This window comes from Pterocles gutturalis, unplaced genomic scaffold (genome assembly GCF_000699245.1).
Source record: "Pterocles gutturalis isolate BGI_N339 unplaced genomic scaffold, ASM69924v1 scaffold12117, whole genome shotgun sequence".
In the NCBI taxonomy this organism is placed as follows: domain Eukaryota; kingdom Metazoa; phylum Chordata; class Aves; order Pterocliformes; family Pteroclidae; genus Pterocles; species Pterocles gutturalis.
The window spans coordinates 14,179-27,613 of NW_010112855.1; the positions used below are offsets into that span (position 1 = coordinate 14,179).

The following is a 13,435-nucleotide window of genomic DNA, read 5'->3' on the forward strand; positions in this document are numbered from 1 at the left end:
TATCAGCCCTGGATGAAGCTCAGGGTAAACTCATCAAAATGCTTTGTTCAATTCTGGTTTTTGCGTTGTTCAAAAACATACTGACAAAGTAAAAAAAAAAAAAAAAAAACCAAAAAAAAACCCAACCAACCTAAGTGGAGCTTAAAACAATAATAACTTTAGATAAGGTAAAGTTTGAAGTACCTTGATCACTCTCAGCACAGACCTCCACAAGGAAAAGACCTCTGAGAATAATTAGTTGCTTCACCTGTTAGAAAAAGACACTCAGATTAAATTATTGGAAATTCAAATTATGGCAAATTCAAGCTTAAAAATAAATAACCTTTTTTGTTTGAAAAAACTTACCTAGGAATGTGGTGGGTCTGCTAGTCAATTAAAACTTTGGTAGCAAGACTGCTAAAACTGTAGCTCAACCAGAAGTTATGGATTTAAGGGAGGAATTACTCTAAAATAGTTTGCAGGAAGTCAACAGAAGACTATAAGACTCCTTTTTGTTCTTCTTAAGACTCTCTGCTGCCAGATATGGTAAGAGTAGGATAAGGAACGTCACTGCTCGCCCTGGAGAAGCATCAGTTTTATGCATTTGTGCAGTTTCTGGCCGCAGGGGAGCTAGTTCTACAGCCAGAGCTCATACATTCTGCTGTAATCAAAATCACATTTAGCAATGCTCAGGCTATGAATGCAGTGAGAATTGCCTGCTGTTTCTATTCAATTTTCCAGTCCCACTGTCAGCTCATCACACCACACAGCAGAATTGATTTACCTTGGTAGCAAAAAGAAGGCTGTTATTTTTCAGAAACGAGGGAAACCTTTGGCCAATAGCCAGTTGTATCACGCAAAACCTAATCAATTATTAGATTTGTGTTTCCATCCAACTAACCCTACAACATGCAGGGTTGCTTAACCTATTCCAATACAATTTCATAAGCCCCCCAGTCCTCAGAAGCTTCCTAATAACCATTGTGCTCATCTCTGTCTCAAAGGCTATTCTGAAGTATCTGCAAAGGCTGCCTCCAAATGGTCTCTGTGTTTCTTACACATGAAAAGACTCTTCAGGCTGCAAAGTCAAGTATTCAGACACTAAGAAAAATGAGGATTAAGGTTATCCAGCCACAATCCATCCCCTGTTTTAATCTTAGCCTTCATCTACAAACTTCTTGTAAATTTTTACCACTTGCTTCTACATCTAGTTTTGCTTGTTACCTCTACCTCCCCCTCCTCTGTCCAGTTCTTCCCCCTTCACGGTGCCTTGCTCAGTGAGCCTTAGTCCCCTGTCATCAACCAGCTATTTATGTTCAAACTCAAGAGTTCCTCAGTCCTCATCTTAGGGTTTCTATTGCCTTGCCCCTCTTCCATATTGCCTTGCCCCTCTTCCATCCTTTGCCCAGCTCCAGCCTCCAGTCCACCTGAGCAGAGTGGTGGGGATGGGACATGTACAGATTGGTCACCAGTTAGGAAATGCAAGGAGATACTCTGCAACAGTCAGCTCATTCAGAAAACCATCTTTCAGAACTTTAAAACTGACCAAACTTTGCCAAACACAGAAAATTTACACTGAAAAACCTTCATCCCGATTTACAGGCACCTTCCCAAGGCCCACAAGGGGAGCAGGAACTAGCACAACCCAGCCAAACAACTGGAAGAACTTCAAGCACAGGAAGAGACACTATTTTTTCCCAGTCTTGCTTTAGAAAGCAACCCACTGTTTAGGTTAAGAAACATTCTGGTTGCTCAGCTGGAGGCCAGCGCTTGCCATGGAAAATTCCAAACCAAGTGGTGAAAGCTTGGCAAAGACATCAGTGACCACACGGCATGAGAAAGAACTGCATCAGGCCACCTCGATAGGAAGCAGCAAACCAGCTCTTCCTACACTGCTCCAGCACTGCGCATCAACATACAATTTAAAAAGCATTAGCTCTGGCCCAGAGGTCTATTTTTCCTGCTGCTCACTCAGTGCAAGCCAGCCATTGTGTTTTTGTACCACTTTATTAACATGCTTAACTTGCCTGTGACATTAATTGCAAGCTCCTTTAGCACCGTTTATTGGTGTGTAGCAGCTGGTAGGCTTGTGTGAATTGTGACCACAGTAGTTACAATGCCAGAAAAATAATAATTTTTAAAAATTAAGAACGGTCTTTTATCTATTTTTTTCTCATTTCCCTTAAAAACCTCTTGTGCTTTCCAACAAGTAGTTGTAAGAAGGCTGGATATAACCTAGATTATATCTCAGTACTCTCAGAGATCATATGCACATGAGGAATCTAGTATCTCAAGAGTCAGGACTTAGATTTGGAGCACTGTGGTCTTCATTACCTGAACTTCCCATTCTTCCATCTTCCAGCAGGAAGTCTGCAAAAGAAGGGCAGAAATCCTTCCGAGTTGTATCTGCCACAAAATGTTGTCAAAATATAGTAGAAGCAGAGCTCAGGATGAAATAGACTCGGCTCGCCTCACACTACTCTAGGAATGGGTTAATTACGGCAAAATAGTGCAAGTGATTATCCAAGTCATTTGTCCTTCAGATGGACAAGGATGCATGGTCAACACAGGCGTAAGAGACATGGTTGTTGACTACTCACCACAAGTGACAATACTTCTTATTTTTTGTACTCCCCACCCTTGGTAGTACTATTAATTTCCCATCACTGTAACATGAGACAGGGAACTCTTTGTTCCCTCTTTCATGCAGCCCAAACCAGTTTAAAACATAAAATTTAAAAAAATTCCACTTCCCAAGTATTAAGCAATAATTTAACAAGCAGGCATTATCTTTCATCAAGTATCTTTCAAATAAAGGAACATTTGTGAAAGTCAGTGAACATACGTTGAAATGATCATTGAATTCTCCTACCTTAACTCACTGTCACGAGTGGTGTCACACCAGTATTTTCCAGACGCTGGACAGTCATGCTGTGTCCAGCAGTTGGGGATCCTTCTCCCGGCAGGCTATGTGCACTCTGCAGTGACTGCAGGAGGAGACAAGCAACGTTCATGAACTCCCTACATGCTTTCTAGCCTCTAGCTGCAAATGAACTAGGCGTTTCCTTCAGCCTATCTGCTAAGAATGCATGAAATGCACTCCAACAAGTCAACCGGCTTAGGAGGTTTCAGGAATGAGGAACATAGGATTGTAAGTAGGTTGGTTGGTTGTTTTTTTTTTTTTTTTTATGACAATGTGTACACAATAAAGAAGACAGTGTCTGGATTTCGGAAGAGTTTAAAGTAAGACGATAAGTTGTGGCAGAGAACCAAACTTGGCCAGGGTCAGAAAGGACCTTCCTATGTCAGGTTACAGCATATTCACCATTAAGAGTGTAAATACAAACATCTGAAAGAAGGAAAGGATCACCTGTCTCCATCCCAGATAACCTGGATAACCATTGTTTTCTCTCCTCTTTGCTGGATCTGTTTAAATGACTATAGAAATATTCAGAAAATAAAAATATTGTTCTTCATAGGCTGTAGCAACAAACAGGTAGTTTGGGGGTTTTTTGTAGCAAGTTTACCAAAATTACGAAATTGCAGCCATTCCAGAAATGCTGAATCAGGGTCAAATTTGCCACTCAGCTTGAGAAATACACTGAGGAACTACAGCCACTAAACTGGTGACATGTCTTTTATGGAGTAGCTTAAGCATTTGTTTACTCACCCAGAAAGTAGGAGAGCACAATCTAATTCCCCCTGCCTAAATACGTATGAATCCGCCCTCTGCCAGCTCCCAGAACAGCTTAACTACCAGGCTGTAAGATTTCCCGGGATGGTACTCAGTCTTTTATTGACACACTCTTTGCATAAGCACATTTTTATTGTGAGACAAACTGGATCCCAGCAGGGCAAGTGCCCTCAACATCTCAATCATTTGTTCTTTGATCCTCTTTTCTAAACTGTTTCATATAGCAGAAATTACTTCTGCTACAGCTTTTCAAGACCTCATTCAAGAATTTCTTCTTGGGCTGGCAGTTAGAGCACTCATAGATGGCACCAGTTTAAAGCTCCTAGGTGAACATCCCAAAGAACTACTAGGTAAAAATGGGATTATCATCCCTATTCCTTTGTAGTTTATGAACGGAAACAACTAATTTCCAGGGCTTTTTAAAGATTAAAAACGTTCAGCTTTGAACAAAACAATTAAAATTCTAAATTTCTGAAAATAAAAACTGAAATCCTGCTTGTCCTTAACAAACAACCCCTGCCCCAATCTCAATTAGAACTACAGTGTCTGCAGTCATTCCTCCTGCTCTTTATCTTCATGCAGGGTCCATTAACACAGCAAGCCAGAATGAAGTCTGAGACAAAACCCAAAGATAAAAAATACCATATCCCACTCTGAACACTTACAGTTCTAGTGACATGTATACTGGATTCCAGTTGGAAAGCTCTGGCATGTTAACAGATACGCTTTATAAGGTGAAGTCACTGCGCACCAAATGCTACGGTATCTTTTACTGAGGAAAAAAGTAAGACAAACACATTATCTCAAAACTAATCAGAAAAGACTTGTTTTGTTCATGAGTTTGTTTATTAAAAAGGTAGTATAAAACACAACCCCTTTAAGAAACAAAACTGGAGACAAGGGATTCTCAGATGCTGTCACAGGTCTAGATATTCAAATTTTTTTTTTTTAATGGTGGTTTTCTAAAGGATAAATGAAAATGATAAATTTAATGAAAAAAAATAACCTGTCAGAAAAATTCCAAGTCAACTTACTGAAAAGTTTAATCTAACAATACTTTCATAATACAGAATGAGCAAAAAATTTCATAATTCTATATTTCACAGAGCTTTCAGAGTATCCTGACAGTAAGACTTCAAGCCTTATGAGCACTAAAATACATACAAATCAACACAAGTACACAACTTACATAATTCATTTATCATACTGCAGTATGTTTCCTCAAATTCAGAAATAAGAATTTTAAATCCAATTAAAATCCATAGGTATGTTTGAGGTTTGGTTTTTTGTTTTTTGTTGTTTTTTTTTTTTTTTTAAAGAATTTGTTTAGGTTATACAGTTCAGGAATTCAGAGTTTGGATATCACTTTTACTGAAAAATTTAGTTACTGGGTTTCTATGAAGCATCCAATACCTTTAAGTTTTCTTAAGTGAATTAAGCTAAGTATTTGTAATTGGAAATAGGTTAACTTTCACTGAATAATATCTAGGACATGTTTTAGCTAAAATGCACTGCATTTAACATATTAATAATTTTAAGTGAATTGCAATCCTTATACAAAATGTAAGTTGTACATGGGACTGAAATTCAATTTAAAAAAGTAATTAAAAAAAAGTCAGCAGGAGAAACAGATAAACATTTTGATGCAAAATGAAACTAGTTCTCTCTTTACAGCTGTATATGAACACTCCAGAACTTGCTATAACTTATGTGCCTTTTCTTTTGGGACTTTTTGTTTCCAGATGTCTACCTTGGCCATGCTCCTCAAACCATGTAATCTCTGATGGAAACTTGTACCTCCGTACCTTGCCAGCAAACCACTAAATAGCATTTGATTGGAAAGCAAACTATCAATATGTCTTGAAGCTAAGCAACTGATTTCGTATTGCATGGTTAAGAATGTGATTATCTATGCTGAATTATGCTGAAGTATCAGTTAATAAACTGTTACAGGTAAGTGGCTTCACATCTCTTTTGTTACACTGTGTGAATTAATAGGAACTACTGTTTCTCCAGTTCAAAATTGAGCAACAATGATGATCCACAAATTGTTTCAACGTGCTGCTAGTTATACGGAGGGAAGGAGACAGCTTTTCTTAAAATGAACCTCTCACCAGAAGCCTAGGGATGAAGGAACATGCAGTACATACTGGAACACTGGAATGGAACCTAAGAAAAATTAGAATCTGAGAAAAAAGTTCAATATTGTCACTCCTAATGAGCAAGACAAGTCATTAGAAATAAAGAACAATTGTAGCAAAAATTGCATTGGGGTTTTAACTTCCTACCAATTTATTTATGAAGCTGTTCAGTCAGAAAAAAAAGTTTAAAAAGCAACTCAGCTTGTTCAGCTTCAGATTTGTTAAGATTTGGTATTAAACATTACTGCTCTATACTACAAGACTTTCATAATCATACTTCAAAATAGTAATTTTAACTTTTGTGAAAATTTTAAATTTATGTTCAGATTCATTTATAAAGATTTGCAACATTTAAAAAAGGAAAACATCAAAAGAATTTGGTCACAATGAAAATCTGCTGAAAAGAAAGTCACAGCTGCATTAGCCTCTCCCTAGACTATTAAATGCTTCAATAACTCAATGAATAGTTTATAAAAATATATTTTTACATTTTACTGGGGAATAACAGAGGTAGACAAAAGGAAAACACCAGTTTGAGTGTAATACTGCACTTCAGAACAACATATTTGCATGGAAAAACAATTTTTATTTTCTTAAGAATCCTAGTTAATAAGAAAGCCAGTAAAGTATTTGGTCTCAGTCTTTGACGGTGCTCTACTTCAGTGTGAAGTCTAGAGGAAAAGGTGAAAAGTCACGTTTGACTTCTGAAGCAAGCCAATCAAATTTGTACATCAATTGGAGAGAGGAAGGTTACTGCACATACAATGATTCTTTATTTTTCAAAGTTTTTTGTCAAACACTAACACTAACCTTATTTTTTATATCTGATACCATGATAAGGCTTCATAGAACTGTACAATACTTATACATGTCAATAGTTCCCTGTATCAGTTGCAATTCCACTGTAAAACAGGTGATTTAACTGTGTAGTGTGTCATATGACTAGGCTCTCCTGAAAAAAAAAAACCAACAACCTAACAAAACAATAGTCTGACAGATGTAAAGTCTGGAGTCAAGAAGCTGGAAGAAAAAAAGGAGCACTGAAAGCCATATCCACCACACCAAATTCCACTCTTCATATGCCAAAGCCTTCAGCCCTCAAAGGTCTGTGGTGCTTATTACCAATTAAAATATCTAATGCAGAACCAACACGACCCAGACGTGTAATCTGAATATGCCACTATATGTAGCTACACAGCAGGCAGTATTTCAGATTCCATGAACTGCTCAAACACCTGTTTTGCTGAAATGTACGATTTGCACACTTGTAAAAATGAGAAAATGGTCTTTCTTAGTTGACAAGAGTTACAGCTCTTCTTTGTAATGCAACTCAAAAGTTGGAAATTTGTCATGCCAGCTTATAATGAGTCCTGAATTCAAATATAATCTCTGTCGTAAGACCAGATATTTTGTCACAAAAAGATGTAATTTATAACCACAGTGACAAGTGTCAATTTAGATGCTCTGGTTGGCATAGCTACCTACACATAACAATTACATATTAAAAACAAACAAACAAACCAAACTTACAGCACCATCTAGACTTCTAGAAAAAAATATAGATGGCAATCTCAGAGCACAAAGTTTGAAAATACCAATTTTCAGAGTATTCTGAATACTTCAGGATGGAAATACAAGAATTAGCATCTATGGTTTCTTGCAATCCAATATGAATTAAAAAAATTCAAAGATCCTCCTTACAAATATGTAATAGTAATCATCCATAGGAACTGCATGCTATGAATTTAGCACCAATATTTTAGTTTAGTGCCTAAATCCATACTCTCTATCCTTAGGTATCAAAATAATGAAATTCTAAATTAAGAATGACTATGCCCAAAATGCTTCCCCCAAAGTTATTTTTGAAAGCCTGACACTTATTAAGATATCTAAAGTTAGAATGTCTTCTAAATTGTTGCTTTTGGATGTATTTCTAAGAGGGCTAGTATTTGCTTTTTCCATATAAAATAATATGACTTGAAAGCATATTTTCAAGTATTCTAACTTCTGCACAATAAACTGTAGTTCAAGTTGCCAAATGCCTTTACATTTTGTGAAATATGGGAGATACTCCCCACTCTGAAGAGCACGTAAGGCTAAACTTAGATGTTGAAGAGAACTCGCGCTCATCACCTGACGAAGTTAAACGAAAACCTTTACTCTTAATATTAAAGCAAAAATGAAACAGAGCCAACCCATCAATCAAAAAGCCTATTTTGCAAACTACAGCATACAGACCGTGAGAGTTTAAGATCAGTCTTATTTCATTATGGCCTAGAATGTGTGTGCTCATGCATTTCTAGTCTCCTTGACATAATTCCAGCCTCAACAGAAGACCTAAGCATCAACAGAAGATCTAAACAGGGGAAGAAAAAATAATTTACTGAATGCTGTGATTTAATAATCTATCTTCACTCAGTTTGCCTTATGTGGGCTACAGCAACCATGTTTGTCTTCCAGTTCCTTTAAGTTTGTGACTGGGTATTACTCTTATCATTTGCTACTTCAATGCATAGCAACATGTCCAATACATTCACCCTATACGTATCACAGCATCTGTTCCATAAAATGATCCAAAGTACTCAGGAAAAGAATAATTTTTAAGGATAAAATACCAAGTTCCAAGGGGTACAGGAAAATTAACAGCAAAATCCACAAATCTTGTAATAGCTTCGCATTACTTAAGTTACATACAATTACAGAAACGAAAGGGTTGGAAGATATTTCACACTCAGCTAATGAAACACTGACAAGCATAGTTAGAACAAAAGAAGCTTGATGAGTTTTACTGCATTCTTGGCAACTTGAGTTACTTTACCCGAACAGCCAATTAGTACAAACTTTTAGAATCTCATTAAGTACTGCTTTTAATGAAAACGTCAAAGCACACAGTTGATGACATTCTAATATGCATATATTCATATGAACATTGTCTGCAGTCACCCTGAAGAAAGGGATCAACTCAAACCTCACCCTAAAAACCATGCTTTCTTTAAGCATTAAAGATGTTATGTATCTGCTTCAACATCACTGCCTGCAAGGCTGCTGTCTGTAGACGGAGCACCATCTTCATTAATGCCCTCACCATTATTCTCCTTCTTATGGGCTTCATCATTTACATCCTTAGATGTGTCATTAACTTCTGAAGGTTGTTTGCCTTCAGGCAGTTTGACGCTGCTTGTTGCGGAATCGGAATCAGATGCAGGTTGTTGCTCCTTTGCATCAGGATCCTCTAAAAATGATCCCCACACCTTGAGCCTTTCTTCCCTTTCTCTTGCAGTCTCCTCCACCTATTAAAGACACGTTTATACACATCATTATGAAGTCATACTTGTAAAACCAAATATTTACACAGATAAAAGTATACATTTATATTGCAGTAATATCTCAAGACTTCAATAGGCCCTGTTGACTGTGAACTAATGATCTGTACATCCACTGGCTGATCATCTCAGTTGACATCTCCAACACACAATGTTTAACATCAAACAGGTACTTTAATTTCTTGCTAAACTGAATAATTAAGGATGATATTTTGGGGACATCCTAGCAGTTTTTGAGGAGAAGCAAAACAGGGCAGGGGTGGGCAGGGGAAGAGTACGGCGACGGGAACGTCAAGCACTTCTAAAATTAAAACAGATTTACAGTTTGGAAGAAATATTTGATAAAATAGGACAATGAAAGGGTACCTGATAGTCCGTTACACCATCCCATGTTTCAGCACTGAGCTGACGGCCACCAAACCACCTTCCATTTAGAGTTAGCTTGCACAGATCAGCTTCTGTTGCTTCTTTAAATGACACAGAAGCCACTCCATCAGGGTGTCGCTGTAAGGAGAGACAACTTTCATTTAATTGTTTTCTAATTTATTCCAACACCTTTTAGACTGTCTTACAAAATCGATCAGACTATAGCTCCATCCTGATCAAACACAATCATGTTTGAAAAACTCAGTGTGCAAGTTTATGCATTTTGTTCTATTGGTACACAGAACAGACTTTTCGAACAGAGAAAACAAATGTTTCAGCTACTTTACCTACAAATAAACGTATTTATATACTTTGAAACTCGTGGCATGTATCCAAGTTATCAGGAAGCATTAGAGTTTGCCTTCACATATGCTGAAGTAGACAGATATTTAGAAATCAATTTCTAAAACAGCTAATTTAAAAATACTGAAAGTTTAGGTCAAGTTACCATGAAATAAACACACAAAACCAGATAAATGCTCCAGTCACATATAAAGAATCCTAAATGCTTTGCACATTTACACGTTACATCAATTCTGCCAACACAACCCGTAAAAAATACCTACATCAAATATGAGAACCTTCTTTACTTGACCAAACTTTTCACACTCTGTCCTCAGATCTTCTCTGATCTCATTTAGCACTAAGGGATCCTCCTGCAATGCAATCACACAGATTAAATTAAACAGAAGCACTTACTTCTCAGTTTTATTTTTGCTCAATCACCAATGGAATGCATCTGCCAACCTATTAGAAGTTCATAAATTAAGTGGTGTTATGCCATATTTTCAAAGACACTTGGACTTAGTGGACAGTCCTTATTTGAATTTAATAAATGCTACTTATTAACAAGCCTATTTCATGCTGGCTTCTCCATTCTAACATAGTTACTGTCCACTCCTCTTTCCATCCCAAAAAGGAATACTGTCAGGATATACACAGCGAAAAAAGGCCAATTTGAAAAATACATTCTTACCAACACCTTCTTCTTGCTTTTTGGAAAAAGACATTAAGTTTAAGAAGATGCACACAAAAAAAAACCCCTGCCCAAATAGTAAGTTTAATTTTGTTCTCATCTGCTTAGAATTCTGCTACAATTCTTATGGCAGAAAGTTCAGAAAATGTTAACTATAACAGCACAATCTACAGTAGCAAACTGCACCTTCTTACCTCAAAGTCCTTTGGGTGAAACATATTCCTGATAATAACAATGCGTTCATGTCGCATTCGAGTTGCGCCATCTTTCTTCTCAGGCCTCCAATCCAGCTGTCTAATGAAATGAAGCAACAGTAAGAAGATATTGTTGCGGCTCTCTTCAGTTTCTACAAGTATTTGTTGAAAAAAAATCATTAATTTCACATTTCTTGCAATACATCAACTAAAACATGTATTTCAACACAAAGAGTTGTTACTCTTCTAAAAATACAATAATTATCCGTTTTTACCACCTACAAAGCAACTGAGGTTTTAAGGTACTTAAATGCTCAGAGAGAATATAAATTATTTTAAAAATCAAAGCATTTTCTTAAAACACTGAAAAAATAATCCTCAAGTTTTAATTCCTTCCTAATATCACCTCAGATACAGGAACCAGCTGCTGTCAAGTATAATAAAAATATCAGTATTTTGCCATTTTTCCTAACTAACTTTGTAAGGAAGGAGATCCACTATTCCCTTTGGCAAAATTTAACTACTTTTATTATACAAACATGCAAGAACACCTTCAGTCTTACACAGGCATTGCTTCAAGATGTATTTTGTTCTACAGCATACAGAGCCACTGCCACAAACTCGCAGTGTAAGTCACGGCATCTGTTCTACAACTTTGCCTTCTCACAAAAAATGTTACCTCTCGTACAAATGCTTACTTCATATCCTATTACAAAAAAAGGACACACTCACACTTTTAAATCTCAAAATCTTATATTTGAGGGGAGGAAATCTTATTTAAGTTCCTTCTTGTACCTTCTACTGTAGCTGAAGAAAACTTGGGTTTCCAATGAAGGCAGTTTTGCAAGTAAATTATGCTCTTCAACTCAAAAGGAACACCAACTGAAGTCAGTTTATTCACACAAATTGCTGTCAAATGCAGTTTCATTATTTTCATACTTCTCTCTCCACACTGGAGACTTGTTATAGCAAGAACTGGCAATGTATTTTTGACAAAGACACATTTCAAGCTATTTTAATTTATAAGATGTCAAGTAGCATTTGTTCCCTTTAACTATGGCAAAATACTTCTGTGTTACTATTTTAAATCTTTAGTAGAAGGTAGCTTTCATTAAAATATTAGAAAGTCCTATATACTCAAACTTCTTTCTTCTTTAATCCGCATCTTCTTGATTCCAAAAGGCAGAAAAACAATTTTTAAGTGACAAAAGCAATGAATCTAGGTACAATTAAGAAAAACAGTATATTTTATACTAGAGAGAGATGTTTAGGGGAATCTAGAGATATTTTAGTATTCGCTCCTATGGAAGCTAGCATCTCTTGCTCTTTGCAACTAGTAAAGTACGGTACAAACAATATGGTGACAGCCAGAGTGTTATTACCTTATAAAAGTAAGCCTAGATATGGTGACAGGACTTGCACAGTCTCACACACTGAGGAAAAAAATCTTTTATCTCCCCAGAGTTGTAATATTTTCTTCTATAACTAAAAGGACCTTGGTTCCCTATGTAATATTTTACTGTGCCAATCACAAAGTAGTTCATTATGTCATCATTTAACTGAGGAGTTCCCCCCTTCAAATGTGTATTATTTAAGCTATTTTGCTGTCAGATATTTTTGCATAACTCAGCATTGCATTTGAAAGAAAGCAGCTATTTACTAATAGCACTTAGAATTCAAGCAATGTTTTACTGAAATAAAAAATACAAACTTCTGCTGTTGAGACAACTTCTTCTTGTAGTCTTTACATTTTTTCTTCTTTTTGCTTGCATCATACTCCCCCTTCAGTTGAAACTTTGCAACTTCAACATGCAATTTATAGCCTCTAATTTCTGCCTCATCCAGGAGTCTCACTGCAAGTTGAACCGATTCTCTCTATTTGAAGATAAAAGAGAGCACAACCTTTAAAGCACATGGCACAGTCAAATTATTCCAATAACAGTTAATTAAGAATATTGTGCTAAGAATTAGTTCCCTGTCACTGAAAACTATAATGCCATATCTCTTCCAAGACTCGTGACACAGTTGGCGACGCTTTATCAACACCCAGTATTTCTTTACCACCGTTACAGTAGATTAATACTCCCAAAAGCAACTGTGTATGTTTCATTCCAATATGCCATAAAAACTAATCTGCAATGGTTAAGCAACCTGATTAACTTAAAAGCAAGAATAAAATAATTTCTGGGGCCTGATTTTCTATAAAGCTTGTATCAATTTTCCAAACACAGCAGACATTGAGGTTCTTATGTGATTTTTAACATTTTCCTAAGAAAAGTCCTTTAGAGTAGAAACTCGTCTTACACTTGTACACTGAACAGCCCTAACCCCTAAAGTTACAAAACTAGCACAGATTACAAGGCAGTTGATTTAGCAGTGCCTGGTGCTTCTTGCAGAATTTAAGCAGATTGCACTTGCAAGCACTAACTTTCCAAACTATTCATAAGTGAAACACACGAAGGAAATAGTACTGCAGCCTGAACTTCTATAGGTTAATATAGAATGCAAGAACACTTCCGCACCTAACCAGTTCTCAGCTAAAACCTGTAAACACAGGACTACAGTATGTTCCTTCTTGTCTCATTATTTCTGTATTATTGGACATACAGTAGCATATTTTCAAAGTAAAAGGTAAAGAGGTCCCCCATTTCATCCCATAATCACTGGCATCCAAGACAGGAACATGTAGAGCTATGTTCAGC

General features: G+C 36.5%; 1 protein-coding gene across 1 annotated transcript in view; it reads right to left on the reverse strand.

Annotated features, from left to right (window-relative positions):
- Window positions 1–8,431: 8,431 nt before the first annotated feature.
- Window positions 8,432–13,435, reverse strand: part of HTATSF1 (HIV-1 Tat specific factor 1) — a gene marked incomplete at its 5' end in the record, with an annotated part of 7,286 nt that continues 2,282 nt past the window's right edge. Inside the window, 5 exons of the mRNA XM_010074229.1 lie at window positions 8,432–9,104; window positions 9,504–9,641; window positions 10,130–10,219; window positions 10,734–10,833; window positions 12,445–12,608. Coding sequence (XP_010072531.1) covers window positions 8,823–9,104; window positions 9,504–9,641; window positions 10,130–10,219; window positions 10,734–10,833; window positions 12,445–12,608 — 774 coding nt within the window. The remainder of the gene's footprint in view (window positions 9,105–9,503; window positions 9,642–10,129; window positions 10,220–10,733; window positions 10,834–12,444; window positions 12,609–13,435) is intronic.